General features: G+C 36.1%; 1 protein-coding gene across 4 annotated transcripts in view; it reads right to left on the reverse strand.

Moving 5' to 3' along the window:
* Positions 1-23,016, reverse strand: part of GABRG3 (gamma-aminobutyric acid type A receptor subunit gamma3) — a 686,820-nt gene that overhangs the window by 15,216 nt on the left and 648,588 nt on the right. Inside the window, exon 7 of one of the 4 annotated variants that reach the window (XM_077868349.1) lies at positions 20,882-21,124. The exons of the other annotated variants lie outside the window; for them this stretch is intronic. Within the exon in view, the coding sequence (XP_077724475.1) occupies positions 20,898-21,124 (227 nt within the window). The 3' untranslated portion in view covers positions 20,882-20,897. Of the gene's footprint in view, positions 1-20,881; positions 21,125-23,016 lie in introns of those variants that run through there. 4 annotated transcript variants of the gene reach the window in all.

The raw sequence follows: 23,016 nt of genomic DNA on the forward strand, positions 1-23,016 counted from the left end.
GTCCTTTTCCACCACTCCTGACCATTCTATGTCCTACTATCAAAAGGATCATTCTAAAACACAAATATCAATATATATCTCCTCTTATAATCCTTTACCAGCATCTTGCTACCCTCTTATAATTGTCATGACTTTATTATGGCTTATACCATTCTGCATGCAATGCCCCTTCCCTGTAGTCTTCGGACTCTGGACATCAGAATCTCCCTAGGTCCTCAGACATACCCAGATCCTTCCCCAAGGACCAATAAATCTTTTCATCTGCCTAGGGTGCTCTTCTTCTTTCTCCTGCATTCCAATAGTTCCACTCACCTTTGAATCTCAGCTTAGAAATCACTTAGTTCACCAGGAAGTCCTCATTGAGCCCCTCCCAAGAATTATTATTAATTCATTTCTATAATCATTAATATATTTTTAAGACTAATAAACTGGTTGAGTTATAGATAATGTATCTCTCTTCTTTAGCAATAATTATAAGCAATGAATTAGTGTCTGTTTAATGAAAAGATCATAATTAAATCCCATTTTTTACTTAAAAAGATTGACAGGGTGACTATATTAAGCCCATATGAAAACTGCCTTTCAATAATTAGATTTTTTTTGTGGTGTTCTTTTGTAGCAATATTCAGGACAATTGATGGAACATCAATATTGAGATCATTTTCTAAGAAATGCTTAAAATTTTAATCAAATTAGCATTTCAGTACAAAGAAATCAGAATGATTAACCGGAAGCAATCAAAGGACAGAAAGATATTTTTCTAATATGAATGCCATTACATCATTTCCTGGGGAAATATTATTAAATTATGTGCAATATTTAAATGCCTATTATTTTTTACATAAAATTTCAGTTAAAAGCTAAGCAGAAAACAAACAGTAGACAGAAAAACAAAACATAACAGATCAGTTATTAGCACAACATTGATGCAATATCCAGAGTTGAATAATTTTCTCTGCTACGATTGTAGGTTTCTGAGAAAGATAGAGAGGGACAATTTCAGAGCAGACCCACAATTCATTTTAGCAAATCTGCTTTCCCTCAACTTGAAGTAAATGGACTCTCTATATCTGTGCTCAACATATACATTTACCTAACTCAGAGATCTGCTGAACATCCCATTTTCAGGTATGAAAATCAAATGAACTGTCAGGGCCACATTCTGGGGCCTGATTCTATATCTCGGTTTGTTCTATGTGAGGTTTTGGGACACATCCTAAGAAGCAGTTCCAGAGAGCCCTGTGGTTCTAGTTTTCCAGCTTTTATAGGGTACAAATACCTGAGGAAGTAGTGGCAGGGTGAATTGTGGGTTCTAGCCCATTGCCCCACACAAGAAGACCAACACATAGCCAATGTGCCACTCATCTTAAATTGGAAGGAAGAGGCCAGGGGGTCCTAATGTCCAGATGCATCACATGTTTCTGTATACACTTAATTTGTGTAGGCCTGGGGTAAAAGAGGAGAGGAGATAAAAGCCCTTCTCAAAGGAGGCAAAAGTCCTTCCCTACATATGAAAACATGTGGCTGAAAAGTTCTTCAGACAGGCCAACCATATGTCTAAATTATATTTGCCATTAGTTTTAGGGCTCTTGACTGAAGAAAAATGTAGTTCCTTCTATCTATTCCCCTTCTGCAAGTGTACATAAACCCACACATCTGCATTCACACACACAGACACTCACACACCCTCACGGGCCCAGTCTGCTCCAACTTGGGTGTGAAGTCTCAGCTCTTGCTTCATGTTCCCTAGAAGCTTTTTTCCCCCCTCTCTATGATGTTTTAGCTATTCACCCTTATTAATGTGCAGCTTTCTTAATGTAATTCAAGACCTGGACCAGAATGATTTTGATTTTCTGTGATCATTTCTGCTCAAACCAAAGGTATCTGGGTTTTTGATTGACTCTTAAAGCCACATAATAGGGATCTAGAACTCATAGAGGTCTCCAGAGGCACCCTGGAATGTGCCTGATGGCCATTTCCTGGGGGAAATATGGAACAGAAACAGTTGGGAAAGGACTGAGAAGTTTCTCTTTGATCTATCAAGGTTAAAAAAAAAAAGTCATGTGGAATTATAAGAACAAGTTGCTCTTTGCCAATAGCTTATTTGTGTGTGTGTGTGTGTGTGTGTGTCTGTGTCTGTGTATGTGTGTTTCCTGAGCCAATGTAAGAAAAAATATGTGAAAGTACTGAAGAGTTTTTGGAAGAGCATTTGTATTTACTACTTTTTAGCATGATGGCACAGATTTATGAAATAAAAATTTATTAAGCTAATATGGTGTTTCATGAAGTTAGAAGTACAAAGATTAATAAAATACAGAAAGTTCCCTCAAGGCTAAAGACTAGCCAGCCACATCTTCTTAATTCACCCCAGCATTGTTTCCAGACAGAACTATTATAAATCATCATATATTCCATGTCATAGATAACCTTGTTTATTTATTACAGCTTAGGCACCCAAACCTTCCTTTGACTCTCTTTTAAACATCATTGTTAAGTCTCCAGACTTGCTCCCTTTCTGATGACCATGTCTTCTCACACCTTCACAGAGGTATCTTCCCTTGGTCTCCCTTCAAAATATCCTAAGTTAATACCCTTCAAAAACCAGCCAAGGCCTGGTAATTAGCAAGCAATGTTCAGTACAAAAAAGTTTGCCATGGGAAAAATTGTCTTTTTCTTTTGTTTATGAAATCCACTCATGAAATTAAATTCTCCATTTTAAGGAATTAAGTCTATGAACCTTTTATGTTATTGCTAATGCTGCTGAGAATCTGTTTCCTAACCTAAGGTCATAAAAATATTGTATTGTTTTGTCTATGAGTTTTGTTTTATTTTTATAGGTTTTGATTCTTCTTCAAATTAAACTTCTTAAATTCCATGACCAGTTGTCATAGCATCATTCATTGCACCCTTAATCATCCACAATGCTACTTCACATGTCCATGTAAGTATGGATCTGTTTTAGTCACATATCCATATTTGTATGGATCTATTTCTACATATTGATTCCTGCACAACTACCATATTATATTAATTATTAAAACTGGGAGACACATCTGAAAAGGACCCCAAATTAATCACACACTTGTACAATTGTCTCACCTTGAGTGTAAGAAGAACCTGTGATTTTGTTTTAACAAATAGAATGTAACTTGTCACCTCCTTGATCAGATTATTTTATAGAGGAAAGGTGAATGGATTTTGAGATCTGTTGTTTTTAAGCTAAAGAGAGATCATTATGGGTGGATCTGACTCATGTGAAAACCCCTTAAAGGACTTAGGACTTCCATGAAAAGAGATTCTCCTTCTGGTCTTAAAGAATTAAGCCAACATTAGCTCTACAGCTACAAATAATAAAATTATGTGAACAATGTAATGAATTTAGAAGTAGATTCTTCCTTAGTCAAGCCTCCATATTAGAATGAAGCTCAGCTAATGCCCCAATTGCAGCCTTAAGACAGCCTAAACAGAGGACCCAGATAAGCCAAGTCCATGCTTTTTACTCACAGAAACTAATGAGTTATATAGGTGTTTTGTTTTAAGTCACTAAATTTGTGGTAATCCGTTACACAGAAATGAAAAATTAAGGGAAAATGACATCAACAAAATGGCCAAACAGGACGTCTCTCGAACATATCCCACCCCCCTGACAATAACACTAAATTGGCATCCATCCATCTTTGTGCCTTTGTGGGAGCTGTGGGATCCAGGTAGGATATGAAATCCTGGGGCTATTCAAGAATGAAGACAGCCATTTTGAGAAAGCAGACTTTTACTGAAGTAACTGACTCATCAAAACTAAAAACAGCTCTGTTTGCCTGAGGACTCATCTATAGCCCTACTCGTCATTGGTTATGTTGATAGCACCATATGCCAAGGGACTCGTGAAAAGTCACACCTACTGTTTGTTGGGTAATAGGCATACAGAACTGAATCCCAGTTATGAACCATGAAATGGCTCATGAACCAGATCCAGCCTTCTTGGTCACTACCAGGGAATCTCTGAAGAACATGGATTTAGACATTCACCCACAGATGAGAGAACCTTTGTGGAAGTCCAGGAGTCAGTGGAGACGTTAAAGCTCCCCACCAGAGCAAAAAAATTGGAGACTGGACACATTGAAGAGGAACAGTTTGTCTTTAGCTATACCCATTCCCCAAGGCAGCACAGCTCAGTGCCAAGAGAGCTCTTCTTGGTCTGTGATTTCTCCTACAGAGGAAAGTGAGAAAGTGAGTGTCTGGCTTCCCCAGCTGTGTGGGATGTTGCTTATGAGGCCCATTTCTCTCTCCTCTCACACGGAGTGCTGAGTCCTGAGTTGCAGGCCTAGAGGGTGGTGAGCACTGAGAGAATAGCAACCAGGGCTTGGAATGGAACATAATAAAGGGAAACAGATCTTACTAACAGTCTCATGGACTCCATCAGGAAGTCTGCTGCAAGTTGCTGGGGAAACCTCACCTATGGACCTCCCTAACTGGCCCACAGGTGCTTCTACTGCTCTGTGTGTCATTCCTTCCCCTAACAGTGGCTAGCTTCCTATGTGCATTCTCAGTGGTAGTAAGAACAAGCTTTAGTAGATGGCAAGTGAGCACAGGTGGAAAGCTGGCCCAAATCTGTAGGCCTGGGAGAAACTACAAGCTAGAGTACTCAGCAAAGCATTAGGGACAACAAAAGAGAGGCTGTTAGTACCCACTATGGCTTTTCAGGATTGAGAGAAGGCATATAAGTCAAAATATTATGTCACAACAGGGAGCAGGCATACTCATGGAAAAAAATATGAGAAAGACTCAGAATACCTAGGAGGCTGATGAAAGGTATTTATTTCCCAAAGTCAGTATGCAAAGACTGCAGGAAGTGACTGCTACTTCAAATGCAAAGACAGCAATGCAAGACTTTAAGGAATATAAAAAATTAAGGAAACCTGTCCCCAACAAGGATCATGATAATTTTCTAATAACCAACTCCAAATACAGAGATCTGTGATTTACCCAATAAAGAATTCAAAGTAACTATTTTAAGGAAGCTCACTGAACTATGAAAAAACAGAAAGGTAATTTAATAGAATCAGGAAAACAAGACACACAAAAAATGAGAAGTTTAACAAAGATATAGAAATCACAGAAAAGGAAGCAAATAGAAATTCTGTAGCTGAAGGATACAATTAACGAGGTGGGAAAAAATGCAATAGAAAGCATCTACAAAAATCAGAAAAAAAGCATCTGAAAAATCAGAAGAGAGAATCTATGAAGTAGAAGAACAGGATCTTTGAAATTATTTGGTAAAAAAGGGAAAAAGAATAAAACATAGTGAAGAAAAGCTATGTGATCTATAGAATATTATTAATAGAAACAATTTGCCAAGTATTGGAGTCCTAGAAGGAAATAAAGTTTTCCTGGGGATGAAAAATATTAAATAGATACTGGATGACTGAAACTTCCTAAATCTGGAGAAAGATTTGGACACCCAAGATCAGAAAGCTGATAGGTAATCCCAACATTTCAATCTAAAATAATTTCACCAAAATACATGTGTAATAAAATTGACTAAAATAAAAGAGAACATTAACAGCAGAAAAAGAAAAGAAAAATTTTCTCATACAAGGGAACCCCAATGAAGCTATCAGCAAAATTCTCAGCAGAAACCTTGCAGGCGGGATCCCTGGGTGGCGCAGCGGTTTGGCGCCTGCCTTTGGCCCAGGGCGCGATCCTGGAGACCCGGGATCGAATCCCACGTCGGGCTCCCGGTGCGTGGAGCCTGCTTCTCCCTCTGCCTGCGTCTCTGCCTCTCTCTCTCTCTGTGACTATCATAAATAAATAAAAATTAAAAAAAAGAAACTTTGCAGGCCCAGAGAAAGTGGAATGATGTGTCCAAAGTTCTGAAGCAGAAAAAAAAATCTTCTAATCAAGAATACTTTACCTTGCAAGTTGTCCTACAGAAAGGTAAAGACTTTTTTAAAAAGATTTTTATTTATTTATTCATGAGAGACACACACACACACACACACACACACAGAGAGAGAGAGAGAGAGAGAGGCAGAGACACAGGCAGAGGGAGAAGCAGGCTCCATGCAGGAGCCTGATGTGCGACTCGATCCCAGGTCTCCAGGATCACGCCCTGGGCTGCAGGTGGCGCTAAACCGTCGCGCCACCGGAGCTGCCCAAGGCTTCTCAAACAAACAAAACCTGCTGGAGTTCATCACCACTAGATTTGCCTTAAAAGAAATGCTGAAAGAAGACCAGCATTGCTATGATTCTAAAGCTGGATAAGGGGACAGCGAGAAAACTATGGGCTTATATTCCTAATGTGTAGAAGTGCAAACATTCTCAACAAAATAAGAGAACAAATTTAACACAAATTAAAATAGTAATACATCATGATCAATTGGGATTTATGCCTGAGATGCAAGGATGGTTCAACATATGCAAATCAGTTTCAGCTCAGGTCATGATCTCAGGATTCTGGGATCAAGCCCCAAGTCAGGCTCCCTGCTCAGTGGGGAGCCTACATCTCCCTCTCTTCATCCCCTGGTCATGCTCTCTCTTGTTAACTTTCTTTCAAATAAAATCTTCAACATATGCTATCAGTAAATGTGATACACATTGTTAACAGAATAAAAGGTAAAAATCACAATCATCTCAATAGATGCAGAAAAAGCATTTGACAAAATGCAACATCCTTTAATAATAAAAATTCTCAAAAAAATTGGTTATAGAAAGAATGCACCTCAACATAAAGAAGGCCATATATCATAGGGGAAAAGCTACCATTATACCCAATAGTAAAAGGTTGAAAACTTTCCTTTAAGAGTAGGAGCAAAACAAGGGTGTCCACTCTCACCATTCCTATTCAACATAGTAGGAAATCCTAGCCAGGGCAGTTAGGTAAGAAAAAGAAATAACAAGCACATAAATTGTAAAGAAAGAATTAAAATTGTCTGTTTGCAAGGTAATATAATCTTATATGTAAGAAATCCTAAAGGTTCTACCAAGAAATTATTAGAGCTGAAAAATGAATTCAGTTAAGTTGCAGGATACAAAATCAACACTCGAAAATCAGCTGCATTTACATATACTAACAATAAAATATCTTAAGAAGAAATAAAGAAAATAATCCCACTTATAATAGCATCAAAAATAATAAAATACTTATAAGTAAATTTAACCAAGAAGATAAAAGATCTGTACACTAAAAACAATGAGATATTGATGGAGGAAATTGAAGAGACAAATATATGTAAATATTTTCAGTGTCATGGATTTTAAAAGATTAATATTGTTAAAATATTCATGTTATCCAAAGCTATCTATAGTTCAATACCATCCCTACCAAAATTCCAATGGCATTTTTCACAGAAACAGAAAAGAAAATCCTAACATACAGATAAAGCCACAAAAGGCCCTAAATAGCCAAAGCAATTCTGAGGAAGAACAAAGGTGGAGGCATCATACTTCCTGATTTCAAACTATACTACAAAGCTACAGTAATCAAAACGGTATAGTACTGGCATTAAAATAGACACATATACAAATGGAACAGAATGAGAGCCCAGAAACAAACCTCCACATATATGGTCAACTAATATTTGACAAAGAAGTAAAAAATATTCAATAGGTGAAATAATCCCTTCAATAAATTGGAAAACTGGATAATCACATGCAAAATAAGAAAATTGATCCCCTATCTTATACCATTTGCAAAATTTAACTCAAAATGGCTCAAAGATTTCATGTCAGTCCTTTAGAATGTAAAAGTCCTAGAAGAAAACATAGGAGAAAAATTCCTTAACATTGGCAGTTCATTATCATATCATTATGATAAGTTCCTTATCAGCAACTTTTTTTTTTGGCTATGATACCAAAAGCACAAACAACAAAAGCAAAATTAAACAAGTGGGACTGTATTAAACTAAAAAACTTCTGCATAGCAAAAGAAATAACAAAATGTAATGACAACCAATGGAATAGAAGAAAATAGTTGCAAACCCATGTTTGATAACAAGTTAATATACAAAATATATAAGGAAATCATACAACTCAACAGAAAATAAATTTGACTAAAAATGGGCTGAAAACCAAAATAGACATTTTCCCAAAGAAGACATACAAATGGCCTACAGATACATGAAAAAGTGTTTAGCATCTCTAATATCAGGGAAATGCAAATAATAAGATATCACCCTATACTTCTTAGAACAGCTGATATTAACATGACAAAAAATAACAAGTACTGAAGAGGATGTGGAAGAAAGAACCCTTATGCACTTTTGGTAGAAATATAAATTGGTGAAGCCACTATGGAAAACAGTATGGAGGATCCTCAAAAAATTAAAAATAAAAATACCATATAATCTAGCAATCTCACTTCTGGATATATATCCAAAGAAATATCTGCGTCCCATGTTCATTGCACCATTATTTATGACAGCCATGGTATGGGAACAACCTAAGTGTTCATCTATATATGAATGGATAAAAGAAGAAGTGATATTTACATATGTAAAATTGAATTCTTTCCAGGCATGAGAAAGGACATTCCGCCATCTCCAATAAACAGCATAGATGGAATTTGAGTGCATTATCAAAATGAAATAAATCAAAGAAGAAAAATACTTTATGATCTCATTTATAGGTGGAATATAAAAATGTTAAACTCATAGAAACAGAGTAGAATTGTGGTTGCCAGGGGCAGGGGTGGGGAAGATGGGGGAAATGGGGAGATGTTAATCAAAAGCTAAAAACTTCCAGTTAGGGCAGCCCCCGTGGCTCAGCAGTTTAGTGCCGCCTTCAGCCCAGGGCGTGATCCTGGAGACCTAGGATCGAGTCCCACGTCAGGCTCCCTGCATGGAGCCTGCTTCTCCCTCTGCCTGTGTCTCTGCCTCTCTCTCTCTCTCTCTCTCTCTCTGTCTGTCTCTGTTTCTCATGAATGAATAAATAAGTAGAATCTTAAAAAAAACCTTCCAGTCTTCCAGTTATAGCAATATTGTATATTGTAGGGATCTAATATACAACATAGTCACTATAGTTACCCTACTGTACTTGAAAGGTGCTAATAAAGTAAATCTTTAATGTTATTACCACAAAAGAGGTAAATATGCAAGATGACAGAAATGTTAACGCATCGTGTTGTGGCCATAATTTTGCAATATATATGTATGTATCATGTATCAAATCAAAATGTTGTACACCTTAAACATACATTATATGTTAATAATATTTCAATAAAACTGGAAAAAAAGAGATAGAAAAATAATACAATAGCATTGACTACTAGTAGAAAGATCTTCAACCTTAGTATTCTTCTCTAAGCATACCAAGGCTAGCCTTGGGTCTTTGTGTTTCTATATAAATTGTACAGTCAGTTTGTAAAGTTCCTTAATAAATATGTTTGGTGTTTTTATTGTAGTAAATCAATAAGCCAATGTATCTTCATTTGTTCATAGTTCAAGGTGGCTACCTGGAAGTAGAGCTCTTAGCAAAGCAAAGCTGTAACCCTCATAAAGTATTACTTATTTCCATTTGAATATCCTTCAATGAGATATTGAATTTCTTCCATACAGTTTTGGCATGTCTTGTGTTAAATTTAATTTTTGATGGATATATATTCTGTTTTTTTGGACAATGACATTTTTAAAAAGACTTTATTAGTGACAGAGAGAGAGCACTAGTGGTGGTGGTGGGGGATGCACAGAAGAGGAGGGAGAATCAGACTCCCTGTGGAGCAGGGATCCCAATGGAAGGCTTGATCCCAGGACTCTGAGACCATGATCTGAGCTGAGGGCAGAAGCTTAATCGACTAAGCCACCCACGTGTCCCTGACATTTAAATATAAATTATGTTTCTACTTAAATTACATTTTAAAACCTTATATTCTGGCATAGAGAAATGAAATTTAATATGGATCTTATATCTAACTACCTTTAAAATCTTATTGATTTTAATAATAATACCCATGGAGTTCTGTCTTTTGGGTTTTCTATGTATAACATCTTAACTCTATACTTTCAAGTACCTCTAGTAATATATTGATAGAACAGGTGTCATCTTGAGCATACATTTTTGTTTTAATTTTTTCTTTTTCTTTCATCATAACATTTAAAAATTTTTTATTTTAATTTCATGTAGTTAATATATGGTGTTATGTTAGTTTCAGGTGTAGTTTACATTCCCACCAATAGTACAAGAGCTTTTCTTTTTCTCCACATCCCATCCTCCTTAGCACTTGTTCCTTGAGTTTTGATTTTAGCCATTCCCACAGGTGTGAGATGATATCTCATTGTGGTTTTGATGTGCATTTCCCTGACCATGAGTGATGTTGAGCATCATTTCATGTGTCTGTTGGCCCTCTGGATGTCTTTTTGGAGAAATGTTTGTTCAGGTAATCTGCTCATTTAATTGGATTATTTAGTTTTTTTGTGTTGAGGTGTATGAGTTTTTGATATATTTTGGATACTAATCCTTTATCAGATATGTCATTTGCAAATATATTCTCTCATTAAGTACGTTGCTTTTTAGTTTTCTGGGTTGTTTCCTTTGCTGTGCAGAAGCTTTTTACATTGATGTGGTCCCAATAGTTTATTTTTGCTTTTGTTTCCTTTGCCTCAGGAGGCACATTTAGAAAAAAGTTGCTCCATTCAATGTTAGAAAAATGACTGCGCTTTCTTCAAAGATTTTTCTGGTTTCAGGTCTCACATGTAGGTCCCCAATCAATTTTGAGTTTATTTTTTGTGTATAGTGTAAGAAAGTGGTCCAGTTTTACTCTTTTGCATGTAGCTCTCCAGTTTTCCCAACAGCATTTGTTGAAGAGACTTTCTTTGATTGCAGATTATCATTTCCTTTGTTAAGGATTAATTGACCATATAAGGGTGGTTTGTTTCTGAACTTTCTAGTCTGTTGCTTTGATCCATGTGTCTATTTTTGTGCCAGCACCATACTGTTGATTACTACAGCATTGTAATATAACTTGAAGTCTGGAATTGTAATGCCTCCAGCTTTGCCATTTTTTTTTCCCTCCAAGATTGCTTTGGCTATTTGGGGTCTTTTGTGGTTCTATACAAATTCAAGATTCTTCATTCCAGTTCTGTGAAAAATGTTGTTGGTATTTTGATAGAATTTCATTAAATCTGTAGATAGCTTTGGGTAGTGTAGACATTTTAAAAATATTTCTTCTTCCAATTCATGAACATGGAATGTCTTTCCATTTTTTCTGTTGTCCTCAATTTCTTTCATCAATGCTTTATGGTTTTTAGAGCATAAGTCTTCACTTCTTTGGTTAAGTTTATTCCTAGGTATTTTATCACTTTTGGTGTCTGTAAATGAGATTGTTTTCTTAATTTCTCTTTCTGCTACTTCATTATTGGTGTATAGAAATGCAATGGATTTCTGTCATTGATTTTGTATCCTGTGACTACAAATTCTTTTATGAATTCTAGTAGTTTTTGGTTGGAGTCTTTAGAATTTTCTCTACATAGAATCATGCCATCTGCAAATAGGGAAAGTTTTACTTTTTCCTTACCAATTTGAATGTCTCTTAGTCCTTACTCATGTATGATTGCTGTTGCTAGGAGTTCCAGTACTATGTTGATTCAAAATGCTGAGAATGACATTCTTATATTTTTCCTGACCCTTGAGGAAAAGCTCTCAATTTTTCCCTGTTGAGTATGATGTAGCTGCATGTATTTTTGGGTTTGGATTTGGATTACTGATATTTTGTTGAGATTTTTTTGCATCTGTGTTCATCAGACATACTGGCCTACAGTTGTCTCTCTTTTGCTCTCTCTCTTTTGTAGTGTTTTTATCTAGTTTTGGCATTAGGATAAATGCTGTTAGAATGAATTTGGGAGGTTTTCCCTCTTCTATTTTTTTTTTGAAACAGTGTGAGAAGAACAAGTATTAACTCTTCTTTAAATATTTTTTAGAATTCATCTGTGAAGCCCATCTGAGCCTGGACTTTTGTTTGTTGGGAGGTGGGTTTTTTGTTTTGTTTTGTGTTTTTGTTGTTGTTGTTTGTTTGTTTTTACTGATTCAATTTCATTGCTGGTAATTGGTGTGTTCAAATTTTCTATTTCTTTCTCCTTCAGTTTAGGTAGGTTATTAGAGCCCCTTCCCCTCCCTTTTAAATGAGTACTTGAAAGGAATGTGCATTCTGCTGTTTTAGGATGGAATGTTCTGAATATATCTATTAAATTTATATGGTTCAATGTCTGATTCAAAGCCTTTGTTTTTTGTTGTTTGTTTGGATGATCTGTCCATTGATGTAAGTTAAAGTCCCCCACTATTATTGTTTACTATTGTTTAGTTCCCTTATGTTTTCTACTGAATGTTTTATGTATTTGGGTACTCCCATGTCAAGTGCATAAATATTTACAATTGTCATATCTTCTTGTTGGATTGTTCCCTTTATTATTATATAATGTCCTTCTTCATCTTGTTAGTGACTTTTTAAAAAAAAAACCTATTTGTTCAATTTAGGTATTGCTATGCTGCCTTTCTTTGATATCCATTTGCATAAGAAATGTTTATGTATACAATGGAATATTACTCAGCTATTAGAAATGACAAATACCCACCATTTGCTTCAACGTGGATGGAACTGGAGGGTATTATGCTGAGTGAAGTAAGTCAGTCGGAGAAGGACAAACATTATATGTTCTCATTCATTTGGGGAATATAAATAATAGTGAAAGGGAATATAAGGGAAGGGAGAAGAAATGTGTGGGAAATATCAGAAAGGGAGGCAGAAAGTAAAGACTGCTAACTCTGGGAAACGAACTAGGGGTGGTGGAAGGGGAGGAGGGCGGGGGGGTGAGAGTGAATGGGTGACGGGCACTGGGGGTTATTCTGTATGTTGGTAAATTGAACACCAATAAAAAATTAAAAAAAAAAAAAAGAAATGTTTCTCCACTTTCAACCTGCAATTGTCTTTAGATCTGAAGTGTGTTTCTTGTAGGTAGCATATAGATGGGTCTTGGGTTTTTATTCATTCTGTCACCCTTGTCTTTTGATTGGAGCATTTGGTTCTTTACACTTAAAGTACTTATTGATATGTATGTATTTATTGCCTTTTATTAGTCATTTTGTAGTTGTTTTTGTAGTTCTTCTCTAATCCTTTCTTGCTCTCTTTCACCTTTTGTTGTCTTTCTTGAGCAATATATTTCAGTTTCTTCATCTTTATTTGTTGCATGTCTATTATTGGTTTTTGATTTGTGGTCACAATTAGGTTTGTATATAACATCTTTTGCATGTAGCAGTCTATATTAAGTTGGTGGTCTCTTAAGTTTGAACCCATTCTTTAATCCACTTCCCTCAGGTTTTAGATATATGGTTTCATAGTTTACATACTTTTATCTTGTGTGTGCCTTGACTAATTTTTACAGATATACTTATTTTTACTGCTTTTGTGTTTCCTACTTTTCTTATTCTTACTCAAGTTCTTTCCTTTCCACTTAGAGTCCCTTTAAAAATTTCCTGTAGGGCTGGTTTAGTGGTCATGAACTCCTTTAGCTTTCATTTGTCTGAGAAACTTTATTTCTCGTATTCTGAATGATAGCCTTGCTGGATAGAGTATTTTTGAGTGAAGATTTTTCTCATTTAGCACTATCATGCAACTCTCTTCTGGCCTATAAAGTTTCTGTGGAAAAATCTGCTGATAGCCTTATGGGGTTTCTCTTATATGTAAATGTCTTCTTTTCATTTGCTGCTTTAAAAATTCTCTCATTTTCACTATGTGTTGCCATTTTTAAAAAGATTTTATTTATTTATTTATTTATTTATTTATTTATTTATTTATTTATTTATGACAGAGAGAGAGAGAGAGAGGCAGAGACATAGAGAGAGAGAAACAGGCTCCATGTAGGGAGCCCAATGTGGGACTTGATCCCTGGACTCCAGGATCACACCCTGAGCCAAAGGCAGATGCTTAACTGCTGAGCCTCTCAGGTGTCCCTATGTGTTGCCATTTTGATTACTATGTGTTTTAGCGTGGACCTCCTTTGGCTGATTGGTTGTGGGATCTCTGTGCCTCCTGGATCTAGATATCTGTTTCCTTCCCCAAATCAGGAAATTTCTCAGCTATTATTTCTTCGAATAAAATTTCTGTTCCATTTTCTCTCTCTTCTAGGATCACTATAATGCAAAAGTTCATACACTTGATGGAGTCACTGAGTTCCCTAAGTCTATCTCATTTTGTATAATTCTTTTTCTCTCATCTGCTCAGTTTCATTCCTATTACTCTGTCTTCCAAGTTGCTAATTTGTTCCTCTGCCTTCTATAGCCTGCTATTTATTCCTTCTAATGGATTTTTAATTTCATTTATTGTTTTCTTCACCTCTGACTGGTTCTTTTTTGTCTTTTTGTTAAGGATCTCACTGATGTCCTCCATTCATTTCTCAAGTTGAGTATCTTTATGATCATTACTTTAAATTCCCTATCCAACATATTTCTTTTTAAAATTTTTTTTATGATAGTCACAGAGAGAGAGAGAGAGAGAGAGAGAGAGAGGCAGAGACACAGGCAGAGGAAGAAGCAGGCTCCATGCACCGGGAGCTCGATGTCTCTAGGATCGCGCCCTGGGCCAAAGGCAGGCGCCAAACTGCTGCGCCACCCAGGGATCCCCCCAACATATTTCTTATTTTCCATTTTGCTAATATCTCTTGCTATGATTTTGTCTTGTTCTTTCATTTGGAACACATTCCTCTGTGTCCTCATTTTGTCCAATTCTCTCTGTTTCTCTGTGTTGGGAAAGTCAGCTGTATCGCCTATTCTTGAAAGTAATGGCTTTATGAGGAAGAGTTCCTGCAGTGCCCTGCAATGCAATGTGCGCTTTCACCAGAACCTAGTGCTCCAGGGGGTGTCTTCTGTGTGCTATGTGTGCCCTGCTGTTGCCTCCTGGTCACTTTTTCCTTCAGTGTGCCGTTTGTAGAGGCTTCTTTGCCTGTTGCAGCAGTGTTTTGTCCCAAACCAGGGTAAAATATGTAGTTTAAGTGTGAGTGCTGGTCTGCTTGGGTAATGAGACCTTCTTCTGCTGCTGCTGCCAGGATAGGGCCAGCCTTAGTAGATCCACAAAATGCACGTGGACAAGACATGCGATTTTAACAAGGTGGTTTTGGGCTTCTGTCAGCACTGTTGGGGCTGAGGCTCTGTGAAACATGCAGTGGAAGAAGAGATGTTGGCATGGTATGTGCTAATCTTCTGGGAGAGGAGATCTGAAGTGACAGGACTGGTACAAATGTGACTGGTAAGGGCAGATCTGCTCAAGCTCTGGAGGTGTGATGGGCAGGGCTTAGGGTAAGGAAGTTACCTAGTGAATATTGGCACCCTGCTGGTTCCCACAGGTTATGTTATGATGGGGGGTTGAAGAGGGGATGACACTGGCCATCTCCTTTTTTTCTAGAGAAGTCCCTCAGTGAACCCTGCCCCTCAGAGACATGCTCTGAGATTTGTAAATAACTCTTCCTCCTATATGTCCCAGGTGTTTGTCAAATTACTTTTTCTACACTGTATCACCACAAGCTGTTTGTCTTGCTATCATTTTAAGGGTAGAGATCCAGCTTCCTAAAACCAACTGTCCCAGGCTGTCCCAAAACCAAAGCTGCTGTTTTTAAAAATTCTAGTCTTTAAACCCTGCTTTGTAAGAACTCATGAAATTTGGCCTCTCTTGCTTCCAAAGCCAATTGTTATGAGGATTCATCTTCTCTGTGCTAGCTTCTAGTGTGAGTCTGTTTCTCTCCCCTCTCCATGCCTCAGCATCCTCTTCCCAGTGGACAGCTATGGTTCATTTAGCTCCTCACAGTGTCTCCGCCCTTCCTACCCTCTTTGATATGGCCTCTTTTCTACCTTTAGTTGTGGAGTTTGTTCTGCCAGTCTTCAGTTCATTTTCTGGATTATTTATGCTGATGTTAGTGTTATCTAGTTGTATCCATGGGATAATGTGAGCTTAGGAGCCTCTTACTTTGCCATATTCTCAGCCTCTCCTCTGTTTCTTTATAACCTTTTTTATTTTTATTTTTATTTATTTTATTTTATTTTTTTAATAATAAATTTATTTTTTATTGGTGTTCAATTTGCCAACATACAGAATAACACCCAGTGCTCATCCCATCAAGTGCTCTTTATAACTTTATTAAGACATCTCACATCCTGTTTTCTTGGGATCTCCAGATCCATGTCTTCCTTCATTTCAGGACTCTTTTCTCTGATAATATCTTTAAATATTTTACTTTGTTTGGCTTGTTCTTTTCTTTTTCTCAGAAACACTATGTGTTTGTAAACACTCTGTTTGATTTACATACCTATTGTTTTCTTCTAATTATTCCCTCTTGAGTGTACTCCTCAGTATTTCTAAACCTGTTGTTCATGTTCCTGACACTGTTTTTGTCAGATTAGATTTTATTATTTCTACTTTTAATGTGGCTTTCATCTTCTATGATCTTATTTCTTCTATTTCTTTTGATCTCTCCCACCCTTTATACTTCATCTTGTCTTAACCTTTTACAAACTTTCTTTCTTTTATTTCCTTTTGGCTATTTCAGCATTGAGCTCAAACTTTTTTTCTCCCCAATTACTCTAAGATCTTAGGGAAATGTTTAGTATTTGTTTGGATTCTTATAATATATATCTGCCTTTTGAATTTGTAGTGGTCCATGTTTTTATTAATTCTCTGGTACCTTCGCATAAATCCTATTATACTTCTAACTCAGTGTTAATTGGAGATACTTCTTTGAGGTTCAGCCTTACTAGAAAAATAATACCAACTGAGGTCAATTTAGCATAAGTGGTTGTCTAAAGATATTTCTAAAGCCCTCAACTGTCTACTCACCCCCCACCCCCGGGCTTTGTCTTTGAGCAATATCTCCTTAGTATAATTTATAGTGTCTTTTCCTCTTTGCAACCTCCGTATATGAGCGTGTCCATGGGTCAGCCCTGAGATCTTCCTTCCATTCTTTTATTTTCTAGGGGATGTCATCTAATTTCAGGAATTAAAATACCATACATGTTCCATACAATATGGATACTGTCTGGAAGTATGGTCACATATATCTTAACAACATTTCAATATGTCCACACAAATGTCTAAAAGGGATTTCAAACTCAATGTGCAGGAGAAGACTCCTGCCTCTCTTTCTCCCTATTCTGGAATAAGCAGCTCTGTCTGCTCTATCAGCTCTGCTCTTCTAATTGTTCAGATCTGAAGGTTCAAAGCCATTTTTGTTTCTTCTTTTCCTGTCATAATATATATTCAATGCATTAAAAAATACATAAAAGTATACTCAGATTCCAACCACGTATTACCACCTCCAGTGTACACTGATGTCCCACCTGGTTATTAGAGGAGTTGCCTAACTTGCTTATCTGCAGACTATTCTCCATCCAGCAGCCAACACAATTCTTTTAAAGTAGAGCGCAGATCAAGCCTTGGCAAGCTCCATCCAAGAACTTCCTATCTCATCAGATAAATCCTCAAAATCTTAAGTTGAACTACAAAGTCCTCCATGGTTTGAGCTTCCTCTCCATTACTAACCCCAATTCCTGCCATATCGGCCCTCATGATATCCCTCAAACATCCCAATTTTTTCTCCTTTGCTCTCACATTTCTAGTTCCCAAACCACCCTCCCAACAGATCTCTGCATTTCTTACCTCTTCACTGCCTGCACTTCCCCAAACAAGATCCCATTAGATCCTTGGATACCTGTATAAAATAAGAATGGTTTACCACAAGCAGTGGAAATCTGTTTTATCCTTCCTTGTTTTATTTCTCTATATATCACTTACCACCATCACATATAAGATATCTGTAAGTTTATCAGTTTATCATCTATTCTCCCTTCTTCCTTGAATGTAAGTTTCATGAGAGCAGTTTGTTCCTTTTCTTTGCTTTCTTAACTCTTGTAGGCCCTCCATGAATGTTTGTTGAATAACCAATTAATCTTTTCAGCATTGTGCATCCTCTGACTTTTCATTGAACAGGATATCAATGGGGAATTTTAAAGTGTCTTTGTAAGACATGGGGTTAGGTGTAGTGATTTACTATTTCCTTTTCCATGAATAGTAGCAGTATGATGGAGTGTGTTCTGTCTGTCTCTCTCTCTCTTTTACTGATATATCAATTGTCTTTTCCATGGAATAGAGCCTGTCTCTATGATGCCTTCTGTATCACCTCTGTCTTGTTCACAGGTTAATATACATAGATATATTTCCTTGCACTATCTGTGGAGAGAGCTTAGAAGTAATGATATTCCACCAGCAATGAGCTAATCCAGGACCTAGATCTTGATTTATAATACTATTCCCCAATAAAGAGAACTAGGGCTCCTTGGAGAAATCTCTGATTTTTTGGTGAGGGCAGAAAATAAGAAAGATGAACTTAGAGTGTCTGTGTAGTACTCAAAGTAAAGATGTGGTATAGAAAATTAAATGACAGGGGGTGGGTCAAAGGACTCCTTAATGCTTAAGGCTAGAACAGTTTGAGAAGAAAAATAAATAGAACTGTGTTTTTTAAATTATAATTCAAAGTATAAAATAAATATTCATTAATCCATACTGATATAAATAAAAGGATAAGTAAACAAACACTAGAGGAGAGACAAATTTCCCATGAAAAATATTACCAAATAATTTATGTAGATACTTTCACCTCCAGGAAGTAAAGCATACCTTCCTGCCTGATAAATAGATGTGATTAGTAACTTGCTTTCAAAAGGTATAGTAAAGGGGATTCCTGGGTGGCTCAGTGGTTTAGCACCTACCTTCGGCCCAGGGCGTGATCCTGGAGACCTGGGATCAAGTCCCAAGTCAGGCTCCCTGTGCCTGTGTCTCTGCCTCTCTCTCTCTCCTTACTCTGTCTCTCATGAATGAATAAATAAAATCTTAAAAAAAGGTATAGTAAAAAAGGGGGGAGAGAAAGTAACTTTACAGTGAGGACACATTATGTTATCATCAGTGATAAGTAATGTTCAAGCACTTATCCTAATGTGATGTGTTGAGAATGGTACCTTAACTCTGAGGTCTTTCTTCCCAAACCTTTAACCCTAATCTAATCATGACAAAAACACCTGAGAATCCTAAATTGAGGGACATTTTACCAAATACCTGGCTGGTACTCTCAAAACTATCAAGTTTATTAAAAACAAAGAACAGCTGAGAAAATTTCACAGCCCAGAAAGCCTCAGGAAATATGAATGACTAAATGTAATGTGGTATCCTTGTTGGGGTCCTTGAATAGAAAGTTATAATATTATGGAATATTATAAGAAACAATATTGAAATCTGATTAGATTTATTTAATAATAATATATCAATACTGGTTATTTGTTTTGAACTTATATACTATAGAAATTGAAAGAGATGTTAACAGAGGGACCTGAGTATGGAGAGGGTACAGGAACTCTCTATATTGTCTTTGCAAAGTTATGTAAATTTAACATTATTTTAAAATAAAAAGTTTAAATTATTAAGATTATAAATTAGAGATAAGCAATCAAGTGTATGCTAATTGGATTGAGACAAACATTTTTATGATCTATCTAGGTATGAGTAAAGCATTTCGGATGTGAAGGTATATAGTTTTTCTGCCCCTAATTATTTCCTATGGAAAACTGCCATCTCCCATTTCACTTAGTTCTGGTAAGGCTGTCAGCCATTGTCTATGGCCCTCCTTAAAAATAATCATGTTATCTACTTTTGGCCAATTGCAGCAATTTATTCATTTGCTTGTAGTGATTGCAAACCAATAATATTTTTGCAAACTAATAACTTTTATTGAACCTATCAACCATGTAAGATTTCAGGGCAAATGACTAGTCTAAAATCTTTAGAAAGAGAGACACTAGTTGGCATTTGTTTATTTAAGCATTGCTTACTTTAGATAAATATCACCAAACACTATATAATCCATTAAGTCTATTGAGCCAAAAGTGTTTACCAAATTACTAAATGTTAAATGTGGGGAGCATGAAAATGTGAAGCCTCTGAGAGCCACAGAGATACAGGTCTCTCATGCTCTTGCAGGTTTCTTTTCTTTCTTTCTTTCTTCCTTTCTTTCTTTCTTTCTTTCTTTCTTTCTTTCTTTCTTTCTTTCTTTCTTTCTTTCTTTCTTTCTTTCTTTCTTTCTTTCTTTCTTTCTTTCTTTCCTTCCTTCTTTTTTCTTTTTTTTTTTCTTGCAGGTTTCTCATCCAGGAACTTCATGGGCATTCAAAGGGAAAACTCGGGAGAATGCTGAGCAACCATCCAGTGGTGCAACCATCTCCACTGCAACGCCTCTACCCAGGCACACATTGCTGTGCTCTCTGTGAAATAAAAACCTTATTACACAGGAAGAGAGCAGCAAGGACTGTTGCATTAGAGAATGATTGGAAACCTACTGTGGCAGTGGGAGGGGAACTGGGAAATAATGCTCTTTTTCAGGGGAACTGGGAAATAATGCTCCTACTTTGCAGGAATACTTGCTAGGCTCAGCATACATTCAGTTCACATCTGAAGAACTAGATTCACAAATTCTGCCTATGACTAGATTTTAGTCAAAATATCAGAAAACAACACCGTCCCCTGTTGCAACCACTAACATGCTAACAAGCATTGAATAAAAACAACAGTATGATCCACATGGAGAAACTGTAAAAGAAAGATTATCTCTAGGCAGATGAAAGGGAAGACCCAAATCCAAGTCAACAGGCTCAAATTCAAGTAGGAAGAAAATTTGAAGCCTGTATCAACTTCCCACCAGATAAGCAAACCCTCACACTAGAGGCCTAAGGATAAAAGGATGCTCATCTCCAAGCATACAAAACATTTACCTCAGTGTCTACTCTTCCATACGACACACCCAACAATAAACCAAGAATAGCAGTCTGAACAGACAAAGCAGTCATTACAAAGAGCCAGACATAACAGAGGTGTTTAAAATAATCATTTAATATGTTAAAGGCTTTAATGGAGAAGGTAGACAACATGCAAGACCAATACTGATTTCAATGTTAAGAAGAAATCTAATAGAAACGCAGGAAAACAACAACAGCAGCAGAAGCAGCAGCAGCATAGGGGAGATGAAACATGCCTTGATGCTGATACCAATAGACTTATCACAGCCAAAGGAAAGAACCAGTGAATTTGACAACAGTTGAACAGAAATAATCCAATCTGAAATACAAAGAAAAAAATGAGTTAAAAAATCAGAACAGAGAAACCAAGAGCTATGGGACAATAACACACTCCCAACTATTTACTATATTGCTAACTCCATATTCAAGCCAACAAAAATACATGTAATCATTCTAGTGCTTTACTCTAAATTCCCCTTTTGAACTAGCTAGAGAAAATTCTTGGTTTTTAAAAGGCTCCTGTGATTAAGCAAGGCCCAACCAGATAGTTTCCATATCTTAAATTCAAGTGTACCATATAAATGACATAACTAATCATGGGAGTAAAATACATAAAATTCATGGTATGGGTAGAAAACCTTGGAAGTCATCTTAGAATTCTCCATATACAACTCAAAAAACCCTGTACAGTTTTGCCAAGAAAAAAAGATAAAGCACAAATAATCAATATCATAAAAAAGAGGGAGAAACATTATTTTATGGTTAAAAAATTAATTGAAAAAGCTATATCAATAATTCTACAACATAGGTTAAATTAACATATTCCTTGAAAGACAAAAACTACCAGAACTTATTAAAAATAGATAATCTTAAAAAATAGATAATCTTTATAAACCTGTATCTATCAAAGAAGTTAAATTTTAAGTAAAGACTTTCTAAATGCACAACTCTAATCACAGATAGTTTATCAAAAAAATTTTAAAAGATTTTATTCATTTATTCATGAGAGACACACAGAGAGAGAGAGAGAGAGAGAGACAGGCAGAGACACAGGCATAGGGAGAAGCAGGCTCCGTGCAGGGAGCCCGATGTAGGACTCAATCCCAGGTCTCCAGGAGCAGCCCTGGGCTGAAGGCAGCACTAAACTGCTGAGTCACCCGGGCTGCCCTCTATCAAATTTTATAAGCATGTATAGTACCAAGTATACAAACTTTTCCAGAATATAAAACAAAAAGAGCATTTCTAAACTCATTCTATGAGGGCTGCCTTACCAATAACAAAAATAGACATAGATATTACAAGAAAAGTTAATAAAACTAAAAAAGCAAATATCCCTTATTCATGTAGACATAAAAACCATCAACAAAATAAGAAAATAATTGAATCTAACTAACTAACTAACTAACTAACTAACTAACTAACTAACTAACTAACTATATATATATATATATATATATATATATATATATATAGTGACATGTAAAGATTAATACCAGGAATGAAAGCCTGGTTCACATTAAAAAAATCAGTCAGTGTAATTCAACATATTAAGACTAAATGGGAAATATTATTTGCTCATTTAGGAAATATAGAAAAATAAATTGATGAAAGAGAATATTCATTTAAGAGAAAAAATCCCAGACAACTAAAAATAGAGGGGAACTTCATTAATTTATAGAGTATCAACAAAACAAACAAAAACACTACAGCTAAACATCATTCCCTCCCATTGAATATGAGCTAGACTTAGTGACGGTCTTCTAATTAGTAGAAAATAGAAAGGGATAAAATTATAATTTACAGTGGAGAAATCTGGCAGACAGTTTCTTAACAAAGTGATGAAGACTAATATCACCTGTAATAAGTAATGTTGATATCATGTAATCTCTGATGTTATATGATAAAAAGTGTCTACTATGAGAAAATATTAGAAATGCTTAAGCTGAGGATATTCCACAAAGTGTTTCACCATTAGTATCCAAAAGTGCCCAGGTTAGTTTGCTTTTCATAAAACAAATTGTCACAGATTAGAAGAGAGTATGGAGACATAAAAACTAAATGCAACATAGTATCTTTGATTGAATAGGAAAAAGACATTAATGGAAAAATTGATAAAATGTCAATAAAGGCTGTAGCCGAGCTAACAGTTTTGTGCCTATGTAAACTTCTGAGTTTTACCAACTTTGCCATTGCTATGTAAGATGTTAACAG

The sequence above is a fragment of the Canis aureus genome, chromosome 2 (assembly GCF_053574225.1).
Source record: "Canis aureus isolate CA01 chromosome 2, VMU_Caureus_v.1.0, whole genome shotgun sequence".
Lineage (NCBI taxonomy): Eukaryota > Metazoa > Chordata > Mammalia > Carnivora > Canidae > Canis > Canis aureus.